Raw genomic sequence first — 14,044 nt, 5'->3', positions numbered from 1 at the left:
TTCTTCTCCCTAGAGTCGCTCAGATCTAAGTGCATGTCATGTTTGCCTCGTCACTGTGTTTTAGCAAAGTAGAACTTGCCATACAGGAATCTGTTGGAATCATTTCTCTGTTTGCGTCCGGATGACGGCTGCTTCTAAGGATTACTGACCCCGTTGTACTGGTAACGTCGCATTAGCCGCTCTTCTGCTTCCTTCCAGTAAATTCCACCGTCATTGTTCATCGGGTGTGATCACTCAGCCTCTGCAGAGTATCAGGTGGGTGTGAGCAGAGCCTCCGACAATGCAGGCGTCTATTTCTGTGGAGTGTCTGGTGGGCGGGGTTAGCAGTCTTTCCCACGCACTGCACAGGGTTATACAAACACCGCTCTGCTTCTTGCAAGCCAGAGTCACCAGGAAAGCTTGTCTTCTCTGGTTCCCATTGGTGGCTGATAACTCTGCTCTGAATATTCTTTTTTCTTAACTGCAAGGACTGTTTAAAATCTTCCAATGTCTAGCGAATTGAAGAACAAAGGTAACCGTGAACTAGCTAAAGGTGGTCAGAGGTAAGAGAATGTGACTTTCTAATTTCGGGCAAGTCACCTGGAATGGGGTGGTGGGGGGAAGAGAATCTCTTTGCTGTATTATTTTTGAGAATTTCACTAAAAGTCTTTTTCACTACAAGTTTAAAAGCAGAAGAAAGAAATATCCTTTCCCATTTGAATTGTATAAATATTTGGATATGTTCAGATTTGGTAGTAAAGATGTTAAGAATGATCTGATCCCTTTGTCTCCAAACTGGAAGACAACTTTCGAAGCTGGCTTTCAAATTAATATAGAATGCTAACTTTATAGGCCCAGAGATGAGAAAACAACTCAAGGTAAGAATATGTTCAGGAGAGATATTGCTCCCAAATCTCTTCTACTTTCTCTCTATTTTAAAAGTAGTTCATATATCATTCTGAAAGAGATTTTTACCTTTAGATTCAAATTCATGATATTGGTGTTAAGTATAAAAGGAATAACATGCTTAAAGAATATTCTTTTAACAATTTTATCTCAGTTGGTATTAAAAGGCAGGTCCTACTAAAATGTTTTCAAGATAGTTTTCTAAAGACTTCAAGAAATTTGACTTGTTATATACTTTATATAAAGGATTTTTCTTCCAAAATAAATGAAGGTGGTTGTGCTATTAATAAAGTTTTACCAGGAAGAACATTAGGAGGGAATGCAGCATGCAATCTTAGGGAAGGCCTCACTTGGATCTCATGTACTCATGAGAGGGTTGTGTCTAAAAGTTCATTTCTAAGTTAGCTGTTTGGAACTGAAAACCTTGAAATAAAATGAAGCTCATGGCCCATTTGAGTCTAGCTAAGTTGTTTTAAACTCAAAGTAATATTAAGGTATTATTTAAGAAATACGGTTCTAGAGTTGACAATACTGTTCCCCTTTCCACACTCCGCAGGGGACAGAGCGGTCAGGGCAGGTACTCCTGCTGTCAGTGTCTCTTCGTTTATGTCTAAGGCCTATTTCTGCATGGATACATTGTGTAAATGGATGGGGGTTAGGAGGCCAGGGATTACCTTTATGGTTATCATAGTATTGGGTTGGTCAAGAAGGTTGTTTGGTTTTCCCATAAGATCTTACGGAAAAACTCAAATGAGATTTTTGGCCAACCCAATACAATGGAAACAGTGACAGATTTTATTTTTTGGGGCTACAAAGTCACTGCAGATGGTGACTGCAGCCATGAAATTAAAAGATGCTTGCTCCTTGGAAGAAAAGTTATGACCAACCTAGACAGCATATTAAAAAGCAGAGACATTACTTTGCCAACAAAGGTCCATCTAGTCAAAGCTATGGTTTTTCCAGCAGTCATGTATGGATGTGAGAGTTGGACTATAAAGAAAGCTGAGCACTGAAGAATCGATGCTTTTGAACTGTGGTGTTGGAGAAGACTCTTGAGAGTCCCTTGGATAGCAAGGAAATCCAACCAGCCCATCCTAAAGGAAATCAGTCCTGAATATTCATTAGAAGGACTGATGTTGAAGCTGAAACTCCGATACTTTGGCCACCTGATGCGAAGAACTGACTCATTTGAAAAGACCCTGATGCTGGGAAAGATTGAAGGCGGGAAGAGAAGGGGACAACAGAGGAAGAGATGGTTGGATGGCATCACCAACTCAATGGACCTGACCTGCTCCGGGAGTTGGAGATGGACAGGGAGGCCTGGCGTGCTGCAGTTCCATGGGGTCTTAAAGAGTCAGACACTACTGAGCGACTGAACTGAACTGAATACATTTTGAAGCAGGACATTAGTCTCGCTAAATGCCCTGAACTTTGATTTCTCCATAACATTAATATGTAAGGGTGTATAAGTTAGGTGCTATTTGGGTATGACTTGAGGAAGGTAGACATTATTGTTCTTGTTCAGTCACTTAGGCGTGTTCGACTCTTCTGTGACCCCATGGACTGTAGCCCCCCAGGCTCTTCTGTCCATGAAATTCTCCAGGCAAGAATACTGGAGTGGGTTGCCATCCCTTCTCTAGGGGATCTTCCCATCCCAGGGACTGAACCCAGGTTTCCTGCATTGGTAGGAAGATTCTCCACCACTGAGATACCTGGGAAGCCTAGATATAAGGATGAGATGGTTGGATGGCATCACCAATTCAATGGACATGAGTTTGAGTAAACTCCGGGAGTTGGTGATGGACAGGGAGGCCTGCCACGCTGCAGTCCATGGGGTCACAGAGTCGGACACGAGTGAGCGACTGAAGAACTGAACTGAACAGAACCTGGCACTCCGAAGGGATTCAAGGAACACTGCATGTCTCAAACTCTGGAGCAGAGTTAATCCTCCTGGAGTATTCATAACCAAAAGCCAGATCCCACAAGGGTAGTCTGAAAAGTTTCAACATCTACCAGCAATAAATGAACACCCTCTCCAGAGAACTCAACTTCCTTCCAGCTTTCACAAAATTTCCATGTCTAAAGCTCCAAGGAACAAAAGGAAGCCACCAAATGTAGAACAAATAAGGGACCATAAGTAAGAGGCAGAAGGAAAAAGTCAGATAGTAGAATCCTACCCACAAATGTTTCAGAGATTGGAATGATCAGAAATAGAATTTAAAATGTTAAATGTAATAAAAAGCAGAGACATTACTTTGTCAACAAAGGTTTGTCTAGTCAAGCTATGGTTTCTCCTGTGGTCATGTATGGATGTGAGTTGAACTATAAAGAAAGCTGAGTGCTGAAGAATTGATGCTTTTGAACTGTGGTGTTGGAGAAGACTCATGAGAGTCCCTTGGACTGCAAGGCAATCCAACCAGTCCATCCTAAAGATCAGTCCTGGGTGTTCATTGGAAGGACTGATGTTGAAGCTGAAACTCCAATACTTTGACTACCTGATGCGAAGAGCTGATTTATTTGAAAAGACCCTGATGCTGGGAAAAGATTGAAGGCAGGAGGGTAAGGGGATGACAGAGGATGAGATGGCTGGATGGCATCACCAACTTGACGGCCATTAGTTTGGGTGGACTCTAAGAGCTGGTGATGGACAGGTAGGCCACATACTATGTGGCATGGCTAAAATAATAATAATAATAATTTAAAAAAGGAGCAAAATAAGTGTTAACCCTCCAGAATACTGGAGTGGTTAGCCTTTCCCTTCTCCAGGGGATCTTCCCAACACAGGTATCACGTACTGTGAAAGTGAAAGTTGCTCAGTCATGTCCGACTTTGTGCAACCCCATATAGTCCATGGAACTATAGTCCATGGAAATTTCTGCAACTATAGTCCACGGAGTTCTCCAGGCCAGAATACTGGAGTGGGTAGCCTTTCCCTTCTCCAGGGGATCTTCCCAACAAGGTATCTCCAGGTCTCCTGCGTTGCAGGCAGACTCTTTACCAGCTGAGCCACAAGGGAAGCCCCACATACTGTGTGGCATGGTTAAAAAAATAATTTTTAAAAAAAAGGAGCAAAATAAGTGGTAAACTTCTGGGTAAATTTAAACAAACATCGACAGTATAAAACAACATCAGTAATGTATTGTAGTTTTGGAGGGTATTTCAAAGGTCCATGTGTTGTTTGAGAGAAGGTTGATATATTGATAAATTCTGGATTTAATCACATAAATTTGCCTGTTAAAATTTCTAGGTTAGTCACTAAGTGAATAGGAACAGACTATATAACTTCCAAGCTAGAACTAGGGAGAAGTGAAAGCACAAAAGAAAACTTAATTCTAAAGAAGGCAAAGATGAGAGAAAGAAAACAGACCCAGAGAAGACGAATGCAAAGTACTCCATGGTGGAGATGAACTCAAGTATGTCAGCAGTTATAAAACATGCAGCGGCCTAAACACTCAGTCTAAGAGTGATTATCGGACTAGATTGAAAGCCAAAATTCACATTAGTTAGATCCATCTGCACATAATGACTTAGAAAGTTTTGATGTAATAGGATGAAGGAGATATACTGATACTAACAGTAGGCAAAGGAAAGCTATGACCAACCTAGACAGCATTTTAAAAAGCAGAGACATTACTTTGCCAACAAAGGTCCGTCTAGTCAAGGCTATGGTTTTTCCAGTGGTCATGTATGGATGTGAGAGTTGGACTATAAAGAAAGCTGAGCGCCTAAGAGTTGATGGTTTTGAACTGTGGTGTTGGAGAAGACTCTTGAGAGTCCCTTGGACTGCAAGGCGATCCAACCAGTCCATCCTGAAGGAGATCAGTCCTGAGTGTTCATTGGAAGGACTGATGTTGAAGCTGAAACTCCAATACTTTGGCCACTTGATGTGAAGAGCTGACTCATTTGAAAAGACCCTGATGCTGGGAAAGATTGAGGGCAGGAGGGAAAGGGGGCGACAGAGGATGAGATGGTTGGATGGCATCACTGACTCAATGGATATGAGTTTGGGTAAACTCCGGGAGTTGGTCATGGACAGGGAGGCCTGGCGTGCTGCAGTTCATGGGGTTGCAGGGAGTTGGACACGACTGAGCTATTGAACTGAACTGATCTCATCAGGAGCAAGCTGTTTAGACACTAAGGCAAAAGCATTGCTAGAGTTTCAGAAAGTTACAACACAATGTAAGTTTACTAGGCAGAAATAACAATTATAAAGTGGCTTGCGTATTATAACACAGCCCCAAAATATATAAAGCAAAAACTGAAAGAACTTTAAATTGAGATAGACGAATCCATCATCAATTAGGAGATTTTAAGTCATCTCTTTTATTAATTGAATTGTATCAAGCAGATGAAAATCTAGTAATAGAAGATGTCAAAAGCACAAACATAATATTTGATCAAGGACATATCTTTTATTTTTATTTATTTATATTTTGGTTGTGCCATGTGGTTTGTGGGATCTTAGTTCCTTGACCAGGGAATGAACTTGCACCCTTGGCAGTGAAAGTGCAGAGCCCTAACCAGTGGACCACCAGAGAATTTGCCAAGGATGTATTTCTAGAACACCTTACCCAAGAGCTGAAGAATATATATTCTTTACAAACACACACAATTAAAATAAGCTGAAAACATTTTAATATTATTAGCTTATAGACTAAGTCCTTGGACCACATATAGACTATGTACTGTTGTTACAGTCGCTCAGTTGTGTCTGACTATTTGAGACCCCATGCACTACAGCACGCCGGGCTTCCTTGTCCTTCACTATCTCCCAGAGCTTGGTCAAACTCCTGTCCATTGAGTCAGTGATACTATCTAAACATCTCATCCTCTGTGGCCCTCTTCTGCCCTCAATCTTTCCCAGCCTCAGGGTTTTTTCCAATGAGTCAGTTCTTCTCAACAGATGGCCAAAGTATTGGAGCTCCAGCTTCAGCATCAGTCCTTTCAATGAATATTCAGGGTTGGTTTCCTTTAGGATTGACTGGCTGGATCTCCTTGCTGTCCTAGGGACTCTCAAGAATCTTCTCCAGCACCACGGTTCAAAAGCATCAGTTCTTCAGCACTCAGCCTTTTTTTTTTATGGTCTAACTCTCACATGCACACATGACTACTGGAAAAACCATAGCTTTGAATATTCAGACCTTTGTAGGTAAAGCAGATGTCTCTGCTTTTTAATACACTGATCTAGGTTTGCCAAAGCTCTTCTTCCAAGGAGCAGGTGTGTGTTAATTTCATGGCTGCAGTCATCATCTGCATTGATTTTGGAGCCCAAGAAAATGAAATCTGACACCGTTTCCACATTTTTCCCATCTATTTGCCATGAAGTGATAGGACTGGATGCCATGATCTTAGTTTTTTGAATGTTGAATTTTAAGCCAGCTTTTTCACTCTTCTCTTTCACCTCAAGAGGCTCTTTTAGTTTCTTTTCACTTTCTACCATTAAAGTGGTATCTGCATATCTGAGGCTATTTCTCCCAAAGTAGAAATATTTCTCTCTGTAGTCCTGAGAGAGAAATATGCTCACATTAGTTGTCAAGTAGGAAATGATACTGCTGAAATATGATATTAGGAAGATCTAACAGCACTTTGAAGGCTTGTCCTTTGTAGAGTTCTCTACCAGTTGCGTCAAAAGTTCTAAAACTGCTAAATCTTACCACTGGTTTCAATAAAACCTCTCTAACATAACTGTATACAAAATCTTTTTTCAGTAATTTTAAACAAACATACAAACTGTGTCCATCTGTGTTTCTATCCCTTTTATCTCAGTAGTATCAGGATATATAAACCTCATCATGGTCAGCCTAAAAGCTGGTTTAAAAAAGATTTGTTTTCTGTGTACATATGTACACTTAGAGTAAATTTAAAACAATATGCAGGGGTATGATTGTTACTTGTGTGCGCTCGGGCTAAGTCGCTTCTCTGTATGACCCCATGGCCAGGCTCCTCTGTCCAGGGAATCTCCAGGCAAGAATCCTGGAGTGGGTTGCCATGCCCTCCCCCAGGGGATCTTTCCCACCCAGCAACGACTGTCAGTTAAATCCCAACAAATGGTTGGGGAAAACAATTGTATTAGTAGTACCTCACCACAAATTAAAAACTCCTGTAGGCACCTCAGGTAGGGTTCCTTTCTTTGGAGAAGAATTCATTATAATGAAAGGAGAAGTCTGCTTGGAGCAGAAGTGGTTTTTGAATTTATGGATGTGTTTTCAAGGCTTTGGACTACAGTAACTTCTTATGTAGAAAAGAGTCTTATATGGGAAAAAAAGATGATGTGGTGTATTTTGCCTCATTGTGAAACTGAAATCCACAGAATGATTTCTCAAAAGATCACACAATTAGTAGCACTTTTATTAAACTTGAACATCATATTGTTCATGTGATACACAAGTAATAATTCCCATTTTACAAATGTAGGAACTGAGAAACTGAAGTGTCTCACCCCAAGTCAAGCTATGAGAACACATTTGCCAAATTATAATCTTTCTGTTTCCCCATTATGTCCTGTGCTCATTTTAGATGCCATGCATCACGACTGTTTCTTTGTTCACCGAGTAACAGTCATCTTGGGCCAGAATGTTTGCGGGCTGGTATACTTGAGTTTAATTTTAGGTTCTTGATTCTAAATTCTTTCATTCCCAAGCCTCCTCGTCTGAGTTGTATGTCTCATGACTCACTCTATTCATACCACATCTGGTTTCTTCTCATCCTCTTTCCTTTTGCATGAAGAAGCTCCGAAGCAACCTCGATTGGGATGAAAAACACCGAGGCAATGTGTCAGGGGTGGTAACGGACGGGAGACGCCTTCTCCGGAAGGTCTCTGTGTAACCGCCCAGCCCTGGACCACCTTCGCACGTCCGTCCTAAGGCTGTTTCTACCTCTCTTCTCTGTAGATCCTACACAGGAGGCCACACAAGAGGGACAGAGGTGGTACAGGGTAGACCTGGTCTTGGCCATCACCATGGGCTGGCTTGGCCCGCTTCTTCATCCGTAAGATGCTGGTGAAAGCGCCTGTCACATAGAGTGACCACAAGGGCTGGGACGGTGCGAACACGTACAAGCTGCTCCCGCGTTCCCCAGGGCTCTGCACGTGGCAGCTCTTAGTTCAGGCCCCTCTGCCCTCGGGCTGCACCCAAGGCCTGCCTCTCCGTGGATGGGTCCCTAAGTGAGTCCTTGGCCACATGGCGGCCGTGATGGGGGGAAGTCTGTGTCCCCGACGATGTGCAAAGCCAGAGGAGCAGTGCTATTTGGCTGCCGGGCTGGGCTCCTGAGCAGGTGCACCCCCGAACCTTGCTGATTCAGGAGGGGCGGCTCTGGATCCCCTAGGAGGTACCCAGGCCCAGTGGCAGGGAGGCCAGGGGCCGAGCGCGGCGCCTGGAGATCGGGATGTGCAGCCTGAAAGCCATGCGGCGCCCCCCGCCTCCCACACCAAGGGTTAACGGTTGCTCAGACGCCGGGCGGCGCGCACCGCGGGGTGCAGGTGCCCTGCAGGGCAGTCGGCTTTCCGGGGCGGGGCGGCCCTGAGCACCCCCACCGCCGGGGGGCACGGCCCTGAACCGCAACCCCTCCAGCCCCCCTGAGCCTGGGCCGCCTCCGGGGGCGCGCGCGGCGCGCACCGCGGGGGCCGGGTGTCCTGTCGGGTGCTTGGCTTTCCGGGGCGGGGGTCGGCGGCCCTGAGCGCCCCCACCCCGAGCCCAGGCCGGCTCCGGGGGCGCACGCGGCCGCCCGGCGCCCAGGCCGCCCGAGCCGCTGGCGGTCGGGTGCACAGCGGGCCCTCGGGCAGGCCCGCTCGCGCCCGCGCGGCCCAGGCGAGGCGGCCCCGCGCCGGCGCCGCGCGCCCACTTCCTGGCTCGCGGGCGGCGCAGGGAGCGCGGGGCGGCCGCGCCGGGGGCGGGGGCCGCGCTGTCACAGAGGCGCGGGGCGGGGCGCGGCCTCTCCGCCGGGCCGGGCCGCCGCGCTGCGCGCAGCCGTTCCCGCGGCGGCCGGCGGGCGGGCGCGCCCCGCGGCATGTAGCCATGGACTGCAGGACCAAGTGAGTGCGCGCGGGCGCGGCCGGGGCCCCTCCGCGGACCCCGGCCCGCAGCCCCGGCTGCCCCGGCTGCCTAGGCCGCGGGCCTGCGGGCGGCGCGGGGCGCGCGGCCCGGGCGGAGGCCTGGGCGCCGGCGCGGCGCTGCGGGTCCCGGGAGGCGGGCGGACGCGAGGCCGCTTCCCCCCCTGCCGCGCGCCGGGCTGGCCGGGCGTGACTGCCCTCCCGGCGCGCTTCCAGGGTGTTTACCGGCGGCCCCGGGTCTCCCTCCTGCGGCCCCTTCTCAGGGCAGAAAGGTGCCCCGGGCGTGGAATACCGGCGCCGGCAGGAGGGGCTCGCGGAGGGAGCGTTTTCCCTGTGGTCAGCAGCACCCTTGGGTGCCCCTCGGGCTTTTCTTCAGGACCTTCAGCAGGCAAAAAGCCATCTGAACAGTGTGGTGGTTTTGTTTCAGTTATCTTAGGGGCAGTTTTATATTTTCCTCCGGAAACTTACTTTACAGAAAAATTCCTTCTTTTTTCCTTTGACACCCTCTTAAACCAACCCCCACCCCACCCTACCCGAGTTCATGTATATCGTGTATATATTTCTTTTAGCGTTAAAAGCCTTTAACATTTCCCAGTGTTACAGAGTATTTTTTATTTACACTTAAGAGAGGTTCTAAAGACTTAGGAAAATAGGAAAATAATTTTCTTCAGTGTTTGATATGTTGGGGGAGGGTGCTAGTATGGGACTTTAAAAAGTATATCTTTTGACATTAACTGGATTAGGAGGGAGGCTCACCCGAGTTCAGATTATTCCCGTTGAAGCAACTTAATAGTGGGACGGCTGAGGAATTTGCAGAGTAATTTATATGGCTTGCCAGTTTCTCTGTTTCTAGATTCTTGTAATAAATTTTAAAAAATAGAGCGCTTACTTAGAAGCCAATTTCTTGGGGGAAATGCATTATTAAAAACAGCTAGTGCACAGACAACCAAGGACTCCAGAAATAACTGAAATACATTAACACTTTGGTCACATGGACTTTGTGGTATCAGATGTTGCTTGATCTTTTATCTTCTGGCAGAAAGAGATTAAAACAGAACTGTGTTAAAAAGAACACAGTGTTTCTAAAGAAGATGTCTCAATAGATTTCCATTCACTTTTTGAAATTAACAAAGTATACCTTGAATGTGTGAGCATTTAGTGAATGTTGGTAACTTCTGAATGAAGCAAAACCTTACTGTTCTTAGTGATCAACTCCAATATTGAAATAGTCCAATTTTCCCAGATAGTTGACATTATCTTTTTGGGTTGGCTTCGGAGGCTATGTATAGTTTGTTACTTAAAACGTGCTTCCCTGCTGTAATTCTGTCTCAAGACAATATATGCAAAGTTCTACTTTTAAGGACCGTTATGAGTGTTTCATGGTGCTCTAGAACCTGGCAGGGGGAACCAGTCATTCCGTTGTGTCTATATTGCAAGTCCTTTGATAAAAGCCAGAGAACCTGCCGTTAAGCTCTGCTGGTGGGGAAAGGTAGAGCCTGTTAGGAACATTCTGGCTTTTCAATTTTGATTTGATAAGATAAAGGCAATGCTTTCTATTTATAAGCACTTAATACTTCATAAAGCACTTCCACTGTAGTATGTGATTTGTAATCCTCACAGTTGTTCTGTGACCCTAACAGGGTACTTTCTAGGTGAGAAGGAGACTCAGAAGTTAAATGTTTTTCCAAAGTCTCTGAACTGTTAGCCTCAGTGCACTTAAGTTGCTGAACCAGGAAAACACCTTATTTCCTCTCCCTTGTGATCATGTAGTTTTTTGTTGCTTAGTGGCTAAGTCGCATCCCACTCATTTGTGACCCCATGGGCTGTAGCCCGCCAGGCTCCTTGTCCATGGGATTTCCCAGGCGGGAATACTGGAGTAGGTTGCTATTGCCTTATCCGGGGTATCTTCCCAACCCAAGGATTGAACCTGGGTCTCACCTGAATTGACAGGTGGTTTTTTGACCACAAAGCCACCTAGGAAGCCTGGTCATATCGTTACATGGGATCTATTGAGACAAGAACAAGATTAACTATTAGAGTTAAGATAATATAAACTTTGTCATAGGAAAGAAATACTAACAAAGTTCTTTTTCTTTCAGGGAAAATCCAGAAAGGACCTTTGACTTGGTATTGAAAGTGAAATGTCATGCCTCTGAAAATGAAGGTACGTGCGTTTTGCTAGCTCAGAAGAAGCGCTTAGGGTGTAGACAGGTGGAATGCGGTGCTATCAGGACAGGACTTGCATTAAATATACCTTCTGTGTCTAGTGTCTCAAGTTCTGGTCGGAAAATAGAGGCTGAGTTTTAGCTCTGAGGTGGTGGGAATCAGGAATGTTATCTGTGTAGCTTAAATTTCAGGAGTGTGTAAGTGCCATGTAACTTACAACTTTGTTGATGACGTTATTGTTAGTTATAGGGATAGTCTTTCATTCCTTCTTGAAAATTCAGCTCCCGTTTAAAATGCTGGTGAAAATTTTCTCACTGGTATAAGCGGGAGCCACACCAGTTCCCGTCTCAAGTTCCCCAGATGTGGAATGTGAACTGGGCAGCACTCTCTGTGGGCTTTACTCCGGGAGCCAGGGCCTTTCAGAGGGCGGTAAACGGCCCTGTGGCATTGCTTGGAAGGGGTTTCAGCTGTCAGTTGCTACATGATAATTTCCCGAGATGATGAGGACACCTTAGGATCATGACTGTTGTCAGTTTTCCCCCTGCTTTTGTGGGCGGGGGTTGGGTGTGCTGGGTGGTGGGGGCAGGGCTGGTGGATGAGAGGAGGCGCTGTCTCCTTGCTTGTTTTCTTGCTTGTTTTCTCTGCGTTCTGTCCGTGTTGTGTCTTTCATGGATATCTCCCGTGTATGAGTTCACCACCCGTGTACTTAGACCCCAGATAGCATGATGATTCAGCATGCGACTTTGGTCCAGGCTGGCTGGGAAGTCTCTCCACACTCTCAGCTCCCCACATCGGCCAGCAATTACACGCTCCTAAGCAATTTGGAGTCACGCACCTTAAAATAGAGGCACCCAACCCAGCTGCGGTGAGATGGGCAGGGCTAATTTTAGGTAGGAAGGCAGGCCTGTTCCTGGCTCCAGCAGCCCTGCCTGCCCCACTCAGGCCTGTTTGAGCCGCAGCTGTGGTCAGGTTTGTCCCCCCAGGCGAGGAGAGATCCTAGGTTGTACGTGAGCTTTCTCTGGTTGAAGAGGTTATCTTTCGTTGTCCTGAATGTATAGTCTGCTTACGTTGTTTCCAGGTCCAAATACGTTCTCTTTGAAGATTCCAATGGATACGTTATTTTTTTTTTTTTTTTTTAGCTCCAATTTAAATGTATTCTGTAGTGTATTTATGATAGGAATAAATCTTCACAATACCTACTGTAACATCAGCTAAGGTGTGTGAAATAATGCTGACCTGACGTGTTTGTAGAACAGGCTGAATTCCTTTGGGCAGTGGGGGTTTCTCTGCCATTTTGAATGCATGCTGGTTCCTGATGAAAGGGTGGGCCTGCCTCACGGGACACCAGCTCCACGCCTGTGTTGAGGGGGTCCCGAGCCTACTGCTTACCTCCTCTCTCTGCCTTTATCTATTTTTTAGGAGCTAGCCTTTTCAGTAGGCACCTTCTACTCTGCCCTTCTTTTATTACCTTCTCGCTCTTTTGGTTTCATTGTTTAAATCACTGCTCATCGGAAACATCTTTGTATTTTAACTGTTTATCTAGCACGATGAAGTTGAAAATATTATAAGTGGTTAAAATAAACACGGTTGGCTTCTCTGTAGGTTGCAGTTAATCTGTCCTACCCACGTATTCCATTAAAATGGCTCACTGGCAGCAAAATCTAAAGATTTTTTTTTTTTTAAAGCTAAACTTGATTATGTAAAAAGCATTAGCATCGGTTCTTTTTTGATTGTGACTTAAACACTGTGAACTTGACTAATATTTTAGGGTCTAAGAGTTACCCTTTTTGTGCTCTTAAAAGTAACACTGCTATATAACTAAAGTTTTATGTCAGATTGAGAGTTTGATGCTTCTAAATGTTTTTAAACTAGTTTTCTGTTTTATTGATAATTATTGAAGGGCAAAATGTCCAGAAATTACTCCAGAAAGTTATTCAGATATTTTTATTTAACTGTCAGTGAGTGCCATGTATTTAATGAGTCTCATATGGGCATCAGTTTATTTAAAATAGAACACTTTTTTGCTAACATTTACATAAATATGGGTGACATTTTTATGTTCTACTGGACATGTAAAACAAGGTGTGTAAATTATGATGTTTTAGGGTACAACATGAAACCCATTTAAATTATAAGGAAACTTAATATTTCATAAAAGGAAGTTTAGAAGTAGGTCACCAGAGACCTCGGCTCTTTCTGCCTCTGGGCTCATCACCCACAGGAGTGCAGTCACTGGGAGACTTAGGTTCCTTGTGGTGGTAGCGTGGCTCTCAGATGGGTCGGAACCCTGCTTCTCGTGTATAACTCTGGGGATGGAAGACACTGGCTTGCCATGGTCCTAAGGCGGGTAGTTTGTTTCCCCAAATCCCCAGAACGTTGGGTCCCAGTGACCCAAGTGGGCTTGGGGCTGACCAATCCTAAAGTAGCCATCGGTGGGGGTAGGGTTGGAGGGTGGAGTGAGAAGATCATTATGAATGAGACGCTAAACAGCTAGCAGGGAAGAGGAGAATGGAAATCAATTAAAGTGCTCTTTGCCTTTCTTAAAACATTGGTCTGTTTTTTGAATGAGTTGCTATTTCTCAGTATATTGGTGCACTTTTTGACAACCGTCTATTTGATCCAGTAGGAAGTTCGATGGTTAGGGTAAACTTGGCTTATGCTAAGATTGATAATTAAGGTATTTGGCATGTTTCTTGTTTACTGTTCAACAGAGAAGTTTTAACTTCCTTTATTTGTCCTGAATGATTTAGATCATAAATGTCTTCAGAGGCAGATCCTCACTAACTAGGATGTAGTTAGAGATTTGAAGTGGCATCGTAGGGGACTTCCCTAGCAGTTCCTGTGGGTAAGACTCTGAGCTTATAGTGCAGGGGACAAGGGTTTGATTCCTGGTTGGGGAACTAAGATCCCCACATGTCTTGGGGCATGACCAAAATAAATAAATAC

General features: G+C 45.2%; 1 protein-coding gene across 6 annotated transcripts in view; it reads left to right on the top strand.

Moving 5' to 3' along the window:
- Nucleotides 1–443: 443 nt before the first annotated feature.
- Nucleotides 444–14,044, top strand: part of DENND1B (DENN domain containing 1B) — a 267,191-nt gene continuing 253,590 nt past the window's right edge. For 4 of the 6 annotated variants that reach the window (XM_052653690.1, XM_052653689.1, XM_052653687.1 and 1 more), the window contains exons 1-2: nucleotides 444–542; nucleotides 11,032–11,096. In XM_052653690.1, coding sequence (XP_052509650.1) covers nucleotides 487–542; nucleotides 11,032–11,096 — 121 coding nt within the window. In that variant the 5' untranslated portion in view covers nucleotides 444–486. Of the gene's footprint in view, nucleotides 543–8,848; nucleotides 8,915–11,031; nucleotides 11,097–14,044 lie in introns of those variants that run through there. The other 2 variants (XM_052653688.1, XM_052653686.1) reach the window with 1 other exon arrangement.

This window comes from Budorcas taxicolor, chromosome 16 (assembly GCF_023091745.1).
Source record: "Budorcas taxicolor isolate Tak-1 chromosome 16, Takin1.1, whole genome shotgun sequence".
Classification (NCBI taxonomy): domain Eukaryota; kingdom Metazoa; phylum Chordata; class Mammalia; order Artiodactyla; family Bovidae; genus Budorcas; species Budorcas taxicolor.
This window is presented reverse-complemented; position numbering and strand designations above follow the sequence as displayed.